Source organism: Anoplophora glabripennis, unplaced genomic scaffold (assembly GCF_000390285.2).
Source record: "Anoplophora glabripennis isolate ALB-LARVAE unplaced genomic scaffold, Agla_2.0 scaffold27, whole genome shotgun sequence".
In the NCBI taxonomy this organism is placed as follows: Eukaryota; Metazoa; Arthropoda; class Insecta; order Coleoptera; family Cerambycidae; genus Anoplophora; species Anoplophora glabripennis.
In genome coordinates this window covers 744,605-762,589 of record NW_019416292.1, presented here as the reverse complement: position 1 = coordinate 762,589, position 17,985 = coordinate 744,605, and the positions used below count along the sequence as shown (strand labels likewise).

The window sequence follows — 17,985 nt, the reverse complement described above, 5'->3', positions numbered from 1 at the left end:
AGTTTCACTAATTGATAATTTTATAATTTTTGCATACCTAAAGCTAGTAATTTGAAATTCAATTCAAGCTTACTTACAGGGTTCTGTTCTTCGGTCTCTACTATTCAAAATTTTTATCAATAATGTAATTAATTGTTTAGACGTCCTAAAATAAATGTCTTCTCATGAATTCTACAGACTTTCCTTAACCTTCAATATAAAATTCATTTTTCCTTCTTATTTTTTTATCAGAAGACGATACGATACGATACTGCTATTTTATAAAGTACAGTGTTTCTTCTGTTTCTATTGATTTTTTTTTAAACTGGTGCTATTGAATGTATGTATGTTCGACACAAAAATAAAACCACAAAATTTATATAATAGTAATTTATTTTATATTATGAAAACACTCACAATAAATAATCAATAAATAACACATCACATCAACATTTACCACTGGTAAGAGGCTCCAAGTCCAGAGAAGGAAGCATGAGCTACGACTGGACCACTATGAGCAGCCACTACAGGGGAAGAGTAGGCTGAGACAACGGGGGCGGCGTGAGCGGCATAGGTAGCCACGGGGGCGACGGCCTTGGTCACATAAGGGGAGGCGTANTTCTCGAATAACTCGAAAATTAGACATTCTATGAAAAAAAACATCTCGAAGAAAATGAGGCTTATAGAAAAAGAAAAGGATCGAGTTTTTTTTTCATTTTTGTAGGTAGGTGCAATAGTTGCTGAGATTCGTCTGGTTAAATATAATTTCATGTCCGCCAGAAACTAAACTGGAAGCATTTAACATAAAATGTATTTTTCAAGAAAAATGCACAGTACATTTTTTAAAGTACTTTAAAAAATCTTTAAAATGGACTTGTCTTTAAGTCATTAGCACCCTGTCTCTTTTAGTTTTGTAGTTCTGTAAGTTTCACTAATTGATAATTTTATAATTTTTGCATACCTAAAGCTAGTAATTTGAAATTCAATTCAAGCTTACTGGAGTCCCACAGGGATCTGTTCTTGGGTCTCCACTATTCAAAATTTTTATCAATAATGTAATTAATTGTTTAGACGTCCTAAAATAAATGTCTTCTCATGAATTCTACAGACTTTCCTTAACCTTCAATATAAAATTCATTTTTCCTTCTTATTTTTTTATCAGAAGACGATACGATACGATACTGCTATTTTATAAAGTACAGTGTTTCTTCTGTTTCTATTGATTTTTTTTTAAACTGGTGCTATTGAATGTATGTATGTTCGACACAAAAATAAAACCACAAAATTTATATAATAGTAATTTATTTTATATTATGAAAACACTCACAATAAATAATCAATAAATAACACATCACATCAACATTTACCACTGGTAAGAGGCTCCAAGTCCAGAGAAGGAAGCATGAGCTACGACTGGACCACTATGAGCAGCCACTACAGGGGAAGAGTAGGCTGAGACAACGGGGGCGGCGTGAGCGGCATAGGTAGCCACGGGGGCGACGGCCTTGGTCACATAAGGGGAGGCGTAGGAAGAAACGAGTGGAGCATGCGCGGTGTAGCTAGACACCACTGGAGCGCCGTAGGACTTGGCGATTACAGGGCTTGAGTATGAGGTGACTACAGGGCTGGAGTAGCTAGATACCACAGGAGCGCCGTAGGACTTGGCGATTACAGGGCTTGAGTATGAGGTGACTACAGGGCTGGAGTAGCTAGATACCACAGGAGCGCCGTAGGACTTCGCGATTACAGGGCTCGAGTAGGAGGTGACTACCGGGCTAGAGTAGCTAGATACTACAGGAGCGGCGTAGGACTTGGTGACTACAGGGGCAGAGTAAGAGGAGACAACGGGGGCAGCGTGAGCGTAACTTAAAGGTGCAGCATGGGCAGCATAGCCTACAGGGGCGGCGTAACTTGATACGACTGGTGCCACGGCTTTGGTTATGGCTACTGGAGCGGTGGCTTGGTGGAAGTAGGAACTGCTTACTGCTGGGGCGGCGGAGTATGTCGCTACTGCGGCGGGTGCGCCGATGACTCCGGCATTGGCGCAGGCCAGGAGAGAAGCGAATGCGATGAACTGAAAGTAAATACGTTTTTATTAATAATAATGCTTTAGTCTTTAGTGGTATGGTCCTGTTATAAAATCCCCTAATTCGTAATAATGTTAGTGTTTAAAATTTATATATAGAGCAGCGTATCTGTGTATTATTACTTCGATGGATTAAAATTTGTAACCATATTCAAAACTTGAGTAAAAATAGTGCAACAACTATGGGTGTAAGTTAAATACGTTGGCAAACCACTGTAGGCAATTCTAAATGAAAAAAAAATATATTGTGAAGTGTTTAGTAATTTTAACGAAAGATAAAAAATAGTAATATAAATAAAATATTAATAATAAAATAAATAATAAAAATAAATAATAAAATGAAAGATATAATTTTTCTAGGACACACTACGAGTAGTTGCTAGTAGACATAGAATTTTCAAAATATTTTGGGTGTGGAATTTCTAGGGTTCTCAGTTAGAACGACTCCCAATAACTCCGCCACTGAGATTAAAAAAGATATAGTTAGAAAAACATCATAATAAAATAAGTATTTGAATGTGTTATATGTTTTAAATGTAGTATGCTCTTTTTTGAATATCTTTTTAATCTCAGTTTTTCTTATTTCAAGAATAAAATATGTAATTTATTTGCTATACTATTTTTTTTTCTAGATAGAACTTTTTATTTCATATGGATGCCCAGCTTTCTATCATTTGGAACTATTAAATTTAAATTAAATTGGAATAAATAAAAATTGAAAATATATGTTTAAAAAAATGTTCTTCATACGGGCTCTTTCACTGAGGACTATTAACACTTTAATTGTTTTAGTTTTTGTTCGATTTTAATTTAATTGTCGATTTACTTTTCTTCTATCAAAATTTAAATTATATCTTATTAATAACAAAATGACAACAGTGCAGTTACAGAGAAATTATTAAGGCGAATACAGTGACCAGTTAAATTATCGAACAAATTCAATAAAACAGTAGCAATTTTTTTTGAACAACAAGACACGTTGATTTTGATTGACAACAAACATTTTGACACTATATAGATGACGTTAAAGATTTTTTTAGACGGCGGTTGCTCAATTTGAATTGAATCAATGACATTGTAATTTTGTTGAACACATAATTTTTTGGATTTTTATGTTTTTCACTTTTTCAAAAAGTCTAATTCTAAAATTTTTTTGTCAATTTGACAATTAAACAATCTATCAAACAAAAATAATAAAATCGTTCGCAAATTACAATGTGACGTCAAAATGTTTGTTGTTGTCGACGCTTCTTGATACTTTTTTGCAAATAAAAAATTACTATTTTATTGAATTTGTTATGGAACAAATCTACAAAAATTTAAAAAAAGTCGGAGTACCATACTTGATTATTTTTTCTGAAAATTATTTTTTAAATCACAAAAAGTCTACACTTTTCTAACGTCATATGGTGTTGCTTTCAATCACTTATTCAAAATCTAATTACAGAATACTATTATTTGCCTTACTTTGTATGCCATTGTAGTAGGTACGGTGATGTGCGTTCTGGTGTGCAATGAACTGATGCCGAAACGAAATGTGATTCTAATTTTATACCATTCGGCGGCCATTGTCAGCTCATAAGGTGTGCGATCCACTTTCGCTTTCCTCGAAGGTCTAGGTTAGCGCTCCTGCTTGCTCGCCGAAGACCGTTGCATAATTTAGGCCCGATTTACGCTAATGGCCATTGTTCCTTCTTAAAGGGAAACTTCGGCCGAGGAGAGATTGTGTCCGGGGAACTTCTAGGTGTTTATGAGCCCCTAATTTCGTATGGAATGGAGGTATTGCTTTTGGAATTAAGGGTGGCGGAATAAATTCGCGCGGTGTTTGAATCAGAAGTTTCGGATCATTTGGACCTTCGGGAAGAGTTGATTTACGTTATTCATGAGTCTTTTTAGGCCTATGCCGCGTTATTTTGTAAAAACACATCTGTCTTATTTATTTTCCTAACAGACATAAACAGTGAAAAGGATCAAATGAATAATAAAGGAATCCATTTTCGTCGAAAGGAAATTTCTACAGTTCTTTCAGTTATGCAATTTAATTTCTTTTGGGCGCCATATTGGATCTTGACAGTAACAGATACAGGATAAAATTACAAACACGTCAGTTTTATTTGAAGAATAACTCATAAAATTAAAAAAATTCAATAATTTTTTTTTTAAATTTTATAAAATCTAGTTGTTCTTGATAAGAAACAAAAATCAACAAACATTTTGACAGATTTGAAATATTTTTACCCCCCCTTTAACTTTTTTGTTTTAAGAATTTTCGAAAAATTCATAAAAAATCATGCAACTTTTGTAGTTCACATTTTTTAAATAACTCTTAAAACAAACAAGTTAAAGGGGGTGTCAAAATATAGTGAATCACCCTGTACATTATTTTGAAAAAATAAAATAAAACATATTTTAGTACAAGTTATGTATTTTTAATTTCTATTGATATATGTATTATCTAGTAGCTTGTTGTCAATATTTCTAAATAAAATACAACAAATCAAATTTCGGGTTAATATCTTTAAAACTCTGAAATAATTAATAAAAGTAAATAAAAAATTAAAATTTAAACACTCTGTACCTCGGAAACGAAGCATATTTCGACCTAAGTTTATATGAACTTTTTTTCACAAAATCACTTCCACCACCCCCTAAAATATTTCGCACTTATTTACAAACACCCCGTATATCGCTATCTTGTCAGTTCTTGAATTGAATGTTTATGGAGTACCCTGCAGAATAAGAAGTGGATCTTATTTGTGGAAGGGCGAAACGGGCGGTGACTAAGAGACGCCTTCATTATAGCCATCCTTCTCTATCGCATGGATTTCTATGGCTTACTTTATCGCTCTCACGTAACTTCAGATAGACCATCGGTACTTTCCTACCCTGTATATCTACACTTAAAATCAATACTAAATTTCTATAAAAATTGTATTTAATAGTGAAAATAATACGTCAGTTTAATCTGTCTGTCTAAAAATGTAGCATTCTTATGTAGGTCACATATAAAAAAAATTTTGTACTACTTTTTGCTTAAAGCCTAGCAGAGATTTTTAAGTAATCAAAGGATTGAACTTGTTGTTTTCGTTTTTTTTCTAATAAAGTAACATTGCTTTCAGTTCCAACAGCTTTCAACGAAACTTGTATCATTTCAGTTGTTTTAAAATCTCTACAAAAAACTGTACATCTGATCCATATCTCGCCACGTTGCGCAAGGCGCTAGATACGTGTCAATGCATTAATTTTATACAAGGTGTGGCCGGCTAATCATCCAATTCAACATTGCATAACGCATTAGGTGAGCTTAAATCTCGATTAATCATCGTGCTGTTTGTTCTAGATTCTTTTCAGCCAAGAATGTTAATACCCACCAGATAAACGTTGGCGATATGCTTTCTTTTGTGCTGTATCACTTTATCATCAATTTTTTAAGTCACATTTGCATATTTTTGAATGGCTACTGTGTTTGTTTACCTGTAAGGTATTGGGCCAATTAATCATGGAAAGTGTTTTTCCATTATTTACTTCAATTATGATGTAAGAGGTTTTCCTTGACGAAAATATTTGAGTATCGATAAAGAAACAGTGGCGTAGTGAAATTATTGAATGGATATCAGTAAATAAAAATTTTTTTGGAAAATATAACACGTGCGTAGGTAAACATTTCTGAAGATGGTTGACACATGCTGAAGAAACTTAAACTATTGATTTAACTAAATAAAGGTGGAAAATGAATTTTATTACGGCTGAGTATTTTGAATATTTGTGTATTGCAATTTTAAATAATGTAATCTTCTTAGTGATAGTACCTTTTAGTAAATTTAGTAAATTTTTGTATTTGAAATCCCAATCAAAATCGGTTTAGATAATATTTCACACTCCACTGTTCCTCCAGTCTCTCGGCACGATGAATGACAACCAGAGATCATCAGAAAGAGATACCAAAGCATCTGATCGAAGCCGAAACAGATAGTTGAGATTTTCACGCATCTTTTGATTATTCTATTCTTATGTCATTTACAAAGAAATCTCAGAAAACATTGCGCAAGCAGCTACTCTTTCTCTGAGGCCAAATTATGTGCGTTCAGTAAGACAACACAAAGTTGAAAATACGCTAATTATTCTGATTCAGAACTGTAGCGAAATTAATCCATGCAAAACAGTTGCTCTAAATTGTCCAATATTTTATGCTACCATTTGGGTTACATTAAACTGGAACTGTTAAAGAAATTACAAGTTGGTTTAAAATTAGTTAAATTTAATCCAATCGTCGCGTTATTAACGCTAACAGTTCCAAGTTAATAGAAATGTCAATAAACTAGTCCACCGATTGTATTATTAAGTTCCAGTAAGTTGTTCCTGAAATTAAGTAAGCATGCGAATCTATTTCGTAAACGTTTTCAACGTTGGGCTTATCTCAAATGAGTAGAGAACAAGCCCAAACAATATATTCTCGCCGGTCATTGTTTCAGATATATGGTGCTATTGCGCAAGCTAATGTTCACTACCAATTTAACATATACAATCCAATTTCAACACAGTTTGCAGTTGATAATAAATCCGAAGAAAACTCTCAGATATTCGTGTAGTAATACATTCCTTTTTTTGCAATCGGATCTTTAAACAAATGGACATGCGGTAATGTAATTAAATTTATTGTTAATTATGAATGTACAATTCGCTTCAAGATATTTGTTCCCGTTTCAGATCTCTCACGTATAATTTGCTTTACATCTAGATTCTTATCTGAGACTTCTAAAAAATTTGATGGTCATTTTTTTAGTAAAAGCGTGAAATTGTTCGAATTAAGATATGGACGCATTTGGGTGGCAACTGTGATCCACTTTCGCTCAATGAGAGGTCTGGGTTAAGAAGACCTTGTTCAACTGATACGTCAATCAATGGTGTTTGTAAATACATATCTGAATCATCGTAAAACCTCAAATTTGTTGTAGTTTTGGCAGAAAAATATATTTTTATCTTTTTTTTCTAATGTCAAGAAGAGGGGGACATAATTTTTAATCCTAAACAAAAGTCATATCGATTTAAAAGATGATTTATTGATTCATCAATAAAGCAACATAGACAAAGCACGTTTTTCGATATCTTTTAGAAGCGTATTGATTTTTTTTTGAATTAATACAAAATTTCAACCACGCGGAGCTTCAAGCCTGATTATATGAATATTTCAGCCATGATTACTGTCTCCCTGGGGCGTGATATTAATCATAAACTTCGACAGGCCGCTGATAGTTGCAGTGTCGATGCCGCTGCTAGAAACCCAAATAAAATGAGACTGGACATCGCGTTGCAGTTTTTAAAATGTCAGGTTATTCACCGAACTTAAAAGGGCATGGCGATTGGGTGTCGCAATTCGCTCACTCCGAATGTAAGGTTGTTTTTTATAGCCGCATATTAAAAATAAATTGGTGTAAATTACTTGCAGCCGGTCAACATGAGACTAAATATTACTTCATTAATAAACAAGGTTTCTTTCTAAAAAGCATGCATTCTATTATTAGTTCTTCTATTTTTTACTCTATTCTCTATTTTAATTGTTAAATAATGTTTTCATTCGAAGAATTAACTTGTATTTTTGTTCTACTATCATCGTTGTAGGGCAGAAAGGTCTTCTTTCCTCAAGTCTATAAAGTTAATTATTCAATGTTGTGAGGCAATATGTAACGGCCATGTTTTCTGTCTTCAAAACTATTATACATTTTTTTTTAAACTTCATAATTTTTATAAATTAGTAGATGTACCTACTCAAAGATGACTTGATATATTTCTATGCTTTGAATGGTATAAAACATAATTTTGTTTTATCTTCAAATTCAAATTCATTTACACATACTACAAAACAGGTAATTTTGATGCAAAATTTCCTTAGAATAACGGAAAAATTCCTCAGATAGATTGATTGTTATTGGCTTGTTTTATTTTTAAATAAAAAGAGTGGAAGTTTTTGTGATATGTATCTAGATTATGTTGTTTTATATGTAAGTAAAAACATACGTTCTTCAACATTTGTACCACTATCTTTTTACATACTTCTGACATTTATCACACTAGACCTTTCTTGAACTCTTAACGCAAAAAACAGACCAGTACAAATGTTCAGCATTTTTTAATAGACTGCAGACTCTGAGAGCCAGCAATCGAATCCTTCGTTAATTCAATTCGTATGATGACAGATTATCAGAAAACGAACAAACATCTCGTCTATTAGTCGAGCAAAGTTTTTCTACCGGCTGCCGATACGCTGCTATTAATCTTCGAATTTTTGTAAGGGGTCTGGGATAAATCAAAAGTGTCGAGGAAATGCCTAAATAAATCTTTACTTGCGTGAGATTTTGTATTTATATTTACATCGGTCTTGAATACAAATCCCAGAGAAACAATATCGGTAGTCATAATATTACAATGCATTTATAATAAGCAATACAATTAAATTAATTAAATATTATTATATTTCTTAATTCGAATGTCAAACTTTACAGGATGTTTAAAATTAACAGAAATAGTACCATGAGGCATCAATACTGAGTCACATAAATATGAGTAGAGTGAAATTCAGTACATTATAGCCATTTTGATAAAGAAAATGTTTTTTGTCTCTAGGTCATTAGAATTTTTTGTTTTGTTTTTAATCAAGAAGAACCTTGTAGACGCATTGTCTAGAGAAATTTATAACGAGCGTTCAAATAAAAACGTGGTCAAGTTGGTTCTGAAAATTTGGACGTAGGACGTAGCGTATAGCAAATGAACTTAAACGTCATCTGTCAAAGCGCTATATCGCCGCTATCAATTTGAATATTTTCGTTTTAAAAAGCGTTTAAAATGGCGTTTTCTCGAGAACAAAAAGTGTTTATCATAGAGTCCTACTTTAAAAATGGACGATTGATGGAATATGGAAGTATTCTATTGAGGAATGTTTCATAGAATTTCAAAATCAATTTCCCGGCGTTGTTGAGTACAAAATTTTTCAAAGTGCAGTTCAGCGTTGTGTTAATGTTTTTCGTGAAACGGGCAGTGTAACAAGAAAAGAAGGAAGCGGCCGACCTAAAAAGCGGACTGAAGAATTAAAAGAAAATGTCCAACAAATAATGGAAAATGCGCCAAGAACTTCTGTACGTGTTTGATCACAAATGGTGGGAGTATCAGTCGGTATACCTGCCACACAGTGTTAAAAAAAGATTTGCGTTTGTTCTCCTATCGTTTAACTTGTCAGCAAGAACTTCATGAAGTTGATTTTCCGCGACGGGCTGTATTTTGTGAATGGTTTTTAAACAACTACGGTGAACTTCATAATATCACCTTTTTTTTCTGATGAAGCCTGGTTTCATTTAAGTGGTTACGTAAACTCACGGAATATGAAAATGTGGTCTTCTGAAAAACCAGATAACTTTTTTGTCGAGGGCCCTCTACACGCTCAAAAGATTGGAGTTTGGTGTGCTCTCAATCGAAGGAGAATCTATGGACCTATTTTTTTTTAATGGTACTCTTACTGCGCAAAGGTATAGAGAAGAAATTATCGCTCCTTTTGTTAACCAGCTGGAAGAAAACGAAATTACAAACTTTTACTTTCAACAAGATGGCGCAAGGGCACATACGGCAGGCGAGACGATGAATATGTTGAGGGAAGTTTTCCAAAATCGACTAATAAGTCTCAATGCTGAACATGAATTTCCACCGAGGTCATGTGATATTACGCCGTGTGATTTATTTTTGTGGCTTTACCTTAAAAACACTATTTTTGAACTGCCTATTCCTGATTTAAACCATCTGCAGGCTCGACTTATAGACAAGATTCGTGAAATTAACAATACCCCGAGCATCTTAGAAAATGTCTTTAATTCTTTGAGGAACAGGTGTGAAAAGTGCTTGGAACAAGGAGGGGGACACTTTCCGCAGCTCCTTTAATCGTTTGTTATTGTTATCACGATTATTCTTTAAAATAAAGTTATATAGTCATTAACGTTATTGAAACTGACAGCAGCTATACAGCTCGTTGAGAAATGAGGTTAAGTTGGTCGCTATAAGCTACTCCCTACGTCCAATGTGTCAGAGCCAACTTCGACCACGTTTTTATTTGAACTCTCGTTATATGACATAGTTTTAGCGCTGTCGTTTCGGTTAGTTAATGCTTTAAAAAAATTTCTTTGTTCGTTCTCAAAACGAGTAGTGTGTTTCATTTTGGAAAATATTTGACAGTTTAAATTTTATTTCTTTATTTGCTTTTATAGCCAGTGATATAGATTTTACTTATTTTGTTATAACTTGTTTCAACATCTAGCAAGAAACGTCATCCCTAGTTTTGAGAACTAAAACAAATAGTTTCATAAAATTGACTTTTTTTATATATGGCTAATAAACTCATAAGCCCTTGTAGAGTTTGTCAGTCCTGTTTAGGAATTCTGTATAAAACCTACTGAATAAAACAAATAAATTGTTTGTTTTCAACTTTTCGACTCTTTTTTAGATTTACAGTATCAAAATGGAAACTTTTTATTTCTTAAATGCTTCTTTGTTTCCCTAACTATTTAATATATTTTTATATCCAGCTTTTAGGCGTGGTTGATCTGAAACAAACCAAAATTTGAAACTCTTCTCTCTCTTCCCTGTATCACNAGTCTTTTTTAGATTTACAGTATCAAAATGAAAACTTTTTATTTCTTAAATGCTTTTTTGTTTCGCTAACTATTTAATATATTTTTATATCCAGCTTTTAGGCGTGGTTGATCTGAAACAAACCAAAATTTGAAACTCTTCTCTCTCTTCCCTGTATCACATACCCCGATTTCCAACATATCGGTTCCACCAAACGCAGCGATTCATGGTTTCTGCCTCTACAAGTAAATTATGTCATAATTCAGGCGGATACATTGAAACAGATCATTGCTACCTTTTGGGAGACCTTGATCCAGATACTGGCATACGAGCGAGACTCCTATTAGACATGCAGAATATAGGAATAAAACAAATAATCAGAAACTGGTTCTAATTATCCAAATGGCATAATACTGTTATTAGCTGTTATGTTATGCTTACCTAGCTTTAGATATCCTTGATGTTAATGATGATAGCTTACTGTAAGCGTAATGTAGATTAGTGAGTTTAATATAATTATTATCGAACACAAGTGGGCACGAAATTAATGGTTTAATGTAAATAAATCAGCGGTAAATGATAGCGGTATTAATTTAGACAAAATAAAGGCCCCTATGCGTCCGAGAAAAACAACAATCGAAGGACTAATTAGAAAAAGGTCAAGTTGATGTTCGTTTCTAAATTTCTTGTTTGACAACAACCATATTTGTCTTCGGTTTGCTTTAATTTAACTGTAAGTTTGCTTCTAACAATAGAATTTTGCATAATTAAACGTGGGCACAAACAACTTATTTGAATTTAAAGTACTATATCAAGATCAAACTGCATTCGGGTATATTTTATCTTGTTCCTGTTGCAAGTATTGTAACATTGCTTTTGCTTTTAGATACTGTTAAACCGATTGGAATGATCTTTAAAACATTAAGCAAATATTTGAGGAACACCATTAAAAATAAGTAGCAGTAAATCTATAATTTTTTTGTTAGAAAAAACGCTCAAACTGTAAAATACTTCAATATTATTTAATTTGTTGAATCTTGGTTGTACCAATTTGGCCAATTTCTCGATTAATTAGTAAATATAAAACAGACTTTACACTCTCAATTTGACGAGCAAAAGCACATTGAATGTGTGAAGGTTCATTTGTTTTTCAGATGCGATGGCTATTCAATTTTTTTCTTTTTTTTTATGTCTTATTTCCAGGCTACATAATTGATGTAATTTAAGTATATTTAAACTCGAGCGTTCCATTATTGCGTTTTTCTTTGCAAAAGCAAATGACCCCGCCTACTCGATAATTCGGGGCTGCTTTCACTTACAAAGTTGCAGTTAGAGGACACAACGTCATCTTTGCAATGAATCAGATCGGTGTAGTTCCTTTACAGAACTCATGAATAACTGATGAAGTCCCCGCTGCTCGGGCGAACGATCATTAAATAGACATAGAGTTTTAATGTGGCGAATTTAATTCGAGATTACTCTTCAGATGGAGAAACGATCAAGTGAGACGGCTTGGAAACTTTGACGCAACATAGTTGCTTCCCATATTTTTGTCGGTGTCAAATAAGAAATGAGAATACACAGTGTGGGCACATGTTTATAAGCCAACTTTGTTTTTATGTGTGATTTTTGAACGTAAGGATGTGTGATTAAATAAGCATATTATTTATTACCTTATATAATAATATAAATAAATATGTATTTGAAATGAAAACGGCTTTGAAGATAGATAGAGAGAGAGATAGATTCTTGAATTGAAAATATATTTTGAAAGTATTTAATAAAAAGTTATGGACGAACTTGGACTAGCGATATTAGTAATAACGGTAATAAATTCATCCAAATTCATTCCAAACAATTATGTCACACAGCGGAAATGTTGAGACTGTCACAAAGAATTTTTTTAATACGATAAGTTTATTTGATGCCTAATTGCAGTCCCACGTGACCAGATTTTATTTTTCGCTCGATTTTTTAAAGCTGGTGTTTCAGACATTACAAAAAAAAATAAACCATTGAAACTTTTTGTGTTTTATTAAAAATATTTTCATTATCTTTGAATTAAAGTGGATTACAAAAGAGTTTATATTTTTAAAATGACAACCTTTTTCAATAAAAAAAATAATATTTTTTCAATATAGAATGGGATAAAAATTCAAAATATCTTAAACGAGCATGATTATTTTGTAAGTAAAAATGTAAAAAGTGATTCTTTCCTATTGAAAAGATAAAGATATTTTGCAAATTAAAAAGTTCAATGTTTGTAAAGAACTGTAATGTGTACTTCACTGATGTCACGTGGGATTCTGGCATTTATGATGGCACTGTATAAGCTTTTTACGCACTTGAATAAATGGTTAATAACAATAAAACTGCTCGTTTCACACAAATAAATTATTAAAACGTTAAATATTTTGATGATCACATTGTATTTAAAAATACTGTGGATATTATTAAATGCAATGGTTGAATTTGCGAAATAATAAGTTACATCGAAGTTTCGAGCCTCTTATTGATTGTGTCTCTCGTTCCTGGTTCACATAATTGTAACCCAAACTTCATCAGTAAAATTGATAAGCAAAAAAATATGTAACACTAATCTTAATTTTACCTTTTTTCTATTAGAATTTTAAATACACTTTTCATAATAAATATTTTTGGTAAAATAGAGTGACGTATACATTATTTCAAAGCTATAATTGGCTAGAATTTCTGTCGTATCCTCTCACTATATCACTACCATTCTAGCCCATCCTTTAAAGTTGTAAAATTAAAGTGACGTTTACACATAGTCAACGTTTAACCTTTTTTTTTAATGTGCAATAAAGCTGCAGGCCAGGGATTGGTGGATTGCGTAACGGCAATTTAGGTAATCTTGATCTGCTCCTTTAATGTAATTAAATAAATAGAAAACTAGAACGTAATAAATTTGTTTCAAAACTGAGAGACATGAAAAACTGTCAGTGTTCAAATTCTCTCACTATATCGCAATGGACTGAAGAATTTCTGACTCGTGTATTTAGCTTCGAACAAGTAGATGTATTCAAATGTATTATGAAGTAGGATACCATTAATAAAAGAAAACACGTATTTTTACTATTCAATATTTTCTCTATGTAAGTTCTTACTGATCTAATTTTAAAACAGAAGTATTGTTATAGAAAAATCGATACAAATTCCTCAGAACTTCTTTTAAGTAAAAGTTTAAATTCAGTGATCAGTTCTTCTCAAGCATGATTAACCTGTCTTGGCTGTTTCGTTTGATAAATTGCTTGTGATTTACACCTGATTCATTAATTAAATTTAAGAAATAAGCATTACCTTCTAGGGGACTTCGCCCTTGATATTGATGGAATCTGTGGCAATCTAGAAAACATGTGTGTTAATAACAAATTATTATGTGGATATGTATCATACCACGAACCTTGGGGACCGAATCCTGGTTGAAATAACAGAAGGAGGCCTAAAAACAAACAAACAGATCAAGAATTATCGTCACATTTGTCACTAACATTTATCAAGAATTGGTGAATGAATTCTAGCACATTTTTTTAAATTTCTCATCAGTTGAAGACGAAAAAGAATATTTAGAATACGAAAAAATAGCTTCTATTTAATCTAATGAGAATTTTAAGAAAATGTTTAGATTTGTAAAAAAGCTCATAATGAAAAATGTGTAATCTAAAAAATATATTCCCAACATTAAAACTATTTAATTTTTGTCCTGTTCCTTGAAATCACATTAGATATTTGAATTTCTTGAGGAAACGAAGCTGTGACATTGACCTATATTAAAACTCGTGTAGGTAATGAATTCGTTTATCTCAAATTGGGAGTGGCAGAAAAGATATTCGTTTCTTGAGACATGAAGTAATTTATTTCAGTTGATTAAAAGTGTCCCATTTCATTTTACGGCTATAGTTTTTCATGGGTCGTTACAACTGCCAATTCATTTTAATATCAGTATATTGTTTCATTAAAATTTATATTGGATACTTAAATTTACGCTATGAATATATAGAAGTGTCTACATTTCTCAAAAATTATCTGAAAGTGTTACTTTTGTTTTTATAGAAGTATTTAGGTTGCTGCTTTGTTTCAAACGTTTATGATGTAACCGTTGATGGACTTAATGATAATTGAATTACGTTTCCAAGAAACTATCTGAGTTTTTAGTGCTACATTTTTTTTGTTATTATGCTGTAAAGTCATTTAAAAATAATTTATTTCATATAAAACTCTAGATAGAAAATAATCTGGTTCACTATGGTATTAATCATATTTTTATTCAAGGCGTAATTTTTATTACTCGAAAACAAAATGACAAAAAGGCGCATTTTACATAATGTTCCACATTGACGAATGAGTATGTTCGTAATTTTCTCGAAACAGTAGAAATATATTGTGGGATTTAGAATTGATTTTCCCTAGAAAATGCAAGTGTAAAAAATTGGGGTTATCTACACTATATCCCTCACAAGTTTATCCTGCAGAATTACATCATTTCTCACCTTCGTTCGTCTACTGGGCGAGTCCTCGAATAAATGAAAATGTTACACATAGGCATATTAACTCTTTTTTATTTTAAAATTAAACAAACTTAACTTTTTTTAATTTCCGTCAAAAGCGTTTCACCGTCTATTACTGGACCATCCAAAAAATCTGGGAGGACTTAATTCTTCTTAAACTTACGTTAAAAGAATATCAATCCAAAAATATTATTCCTCTTAGTTTAATTTATAGCAGTCGTCACGTTTTCATAAAAACTTAAAATTATGTGAATACCAAGTATCCATAAAACTGAGTGTCCACGTCCATATTATGCAGTCACGATATTATAACTTTTTCAAGGAATGCATAATTAGATAAGTTGTTTGTTCTAGTATTCTTAGATTTAACAGTTTCCATTTTTCTTGGCAGATTGGGTCTGTCGGGACTTGCTAGATGGGTTTGTGATCAGTCATTAATGATGCTGCTGGAATCCTATAGTCCAGTTACTCAGGGTTTTTACCTCCGAATTCTTTATAACTGAACCGATTGACGTGAAATTTTGACTGAATGTGGGGAATGCCTCAAGGAACAAAACTTGTGCTTTTGCCCTGGGGGTGGTTCCCACCCCTTCTTGGGGGTGGAAATTTTTACGCCCAAAATAACCACAGGAATCGATAGAGGAGTCAATTTTAAGTAACAAATAATGTTATAAAGTTTTTTGGATAATGGAATAATTCGTCATTGAAAATGTTGATTTTTTACTGAAAAAGTGCTTGTTTTCGCACAGTTTTTTGCAAATAACTCTGAAACGATTGGATTTAACGAAAAAGTTGTAATGAACAAAAAGAAAGGTAATAAAAAAACAAATCTAATGGTATTATTTTGGTTTTCTCTAATTACAATATAAATCGAGTTATGGATTTTTAAACATTATTATATGTAGCTAAAAACTAAATTGGAACCAGTTAACGTTAAATAATGCCAAAACCATAAATATTAGGAAAAAACTATTTGCATCTTTTTTAAAGTACTTTGAAAAACCTTTAAAATGAGCTGTTTTAAAAGTCTTTAGAATCAAAATTAACGGAAATATGATCGAAATGATAGTCTAATTTTTTTTAAGAAAAAATTAATAAACAAATCAGTGCCTTTGGCGATAGAATTAAAATTAAATGCAATCCATTTACAAATTTCTTCATTTATATTCTAAGAATATGTTCTGGGTCTTTGGCTCACTTACAAAGCATGATTTCGAAAAAAAACTTAATTTTTGGAAATGTGAATTTTTCAAATTTTTGAAAAAAAGAATCGATTTTTACGCTGTAACATAAAAATTAAAGGGTGTTCGAAAAAAATACAAGAGTAAAAAAATTTAGCTTTATTTTTGCTGACGATTTTGCCCATTTTATTATTTCTCTAAAATTGATATTAATCGAGATATCGCCATTTTAAGTTATCATATGAATGAGAGAACCACCCTTTTCGAGCCCTTTAAACCCTTCAAACTTAAAAATGAAGGGCTTAAAAAAGATCAACTCAACAGTTCACGTAGCCCTTACAATTCCCTGCAAAATGAGCCTTTGTGCGATTAAAAATCTTATAGGTGATAATTTTAAGAAAATACATATAAATATATAAATAAATGTAAAGGGTAATTTTTAAGGGTTGAAAAGTTGCAATCGATTCAAAATTATTTTATCAGAAGGGAATAAATGTTGATTTAACACGAGTACACATTTAAAATGTTTCTACACTTTCAATAAAATTTTTTCATTTTATTTTCGAAAGAAGGGGTATTTTTCAAGGGTTGAAAAGTTGCAATCGATAAAAAAAATTTTTTAATCAAGAAATCAATTTCAATTTGATAAGAATGCATGATTAAAACGTTTCAAGTTGAAAAAAAATTTTTTATATTATTTTCATTCAAAGGGGTGGTTTTTAAAGGTTTTTCCGGGTTGAAAATTTGGGATACATTAAGTTTCATGTTAGATAGCACATGAAATTACTCATACTGCATAAATAAAAAAGATTTGATTAGATAAAATGCTTAAATTTGTATTTTTTCTTTTTTTTCCAATAAGGGATGGTTTTCACCCCTCAAGAACAAAAAGCACAACTAAGGCATATATAAGTTTTGAAGTGGGGGGTAAGATGAGCCTAATTCTAAATTTTGAGAAGAAAAATCGATACAGTTATAAAAAATTCGGAGGTATTACTATATTTTCAGCTGCAGTAACTGGGCTAATAGTTCATGTGTTGTTAGCTTATATTGTATTCTTTCCATATGCCTCAAACTAACTTATAAAACTTTTTATTTAATTTATTATATCACCGTTGGTGAACATGAAGATTTTCTGTCAAATTTCAGTAACTTCTCAATTTAGTTTCGACTGTGCCACTATGTATCCTATATTGTTGAAACGCCCGTGGGGTTTGGGGAATAAATTGATGCTCCCCGGGAATTCCACAACCCCACCGTTATTTATAGCTATTTAATCAATTTCCCGGTAGATCTCCAAACTTTAGAACTTGTCAAATGGATGACGTGATTAAAAGACACTCTGCTTTTGTAGATAAAAGATAAACGTTCCCGTATTAATTTAATAACGTAACGGTGTAGTGTTCTCAGCACCGGTTACAAGAAGCTCTTATTGCGATCCCTGCGACAAATTAGATTTCGGGGAAATCTATACGGGCGTATGAACTATGCGCGTCCGGATGCCGTGGCGCAATTTCTCTCCTGGAGTTATTGCGGTCGGGACAAACGGCAAAAAAGTAATATGTACGGCCCTGGACGGGCAAACAGAGCTTCCGCGTGG

The 17,985-nt window shown here is 32.2% G+C and overlaps 2 protein-coding genes across 3 annotated transcripts in view; both read right to left on the bottom strand.

Annotated features, from left to right (window-relative positions):
- Positions 1-1,307: 1,307 nt before the first annotated feature.
- On the bottom strand, positions 1,308-3,574 carry LOC108910045 (larval/pupal cuticle protein H1C-like). Of its 2 annotated transcripts, XM_018714551.1 has the most exons (3): positions 3,533-3,574; positions 1,622-2,053; positions 1,308-1,546 (listed from the first exon to the last, which is right to left on the bottom strand). In XM_018714551.1, exons 1-3 carry the CDS (start codon positions 3,542-3,544, stop codon positions 1,343-1,345), a joined length of 648 nt encoding a protein of 215 aa, XP_018570067.1. In that variant the 5' UTR covers positions 3,545-3,574; the 3' UTR covers positions 1,308-1,342. The 2 variants fall into 2 exon arrangements, with proteins under 2 accessions (XP_018570067.1, XP_018570060.1); XM_018714544.1 differs by having other exon boundaries at positions 1,308-2,053.
- Positions 3,575-10,780: 7,206 nt separating this feature from the next.
- Positions 10,781-17,985, bottom strand: part of LOC108909782 (prominin-2) — a gene marked incomplete at its 5' end in the record, with an annotated part of 56,957 nt that continues 49,752 nt past the window's right edge. The window contains 3 exons of the mRNA XM_018714208.1: positions 10,781-10,808; positions 10,861-10,914; positions 13,997-14,041. Coding sequence (XP_018569724.1) covers positions 10,781-10,808; positions 10,861-10,914; positions 13,997-14,041 — 127 coding nt within the window. The remainder of the gene's footprint in view (positions 10,809-10,860; positions 10,915-13,996; positions 14,042-17,985) is intronic.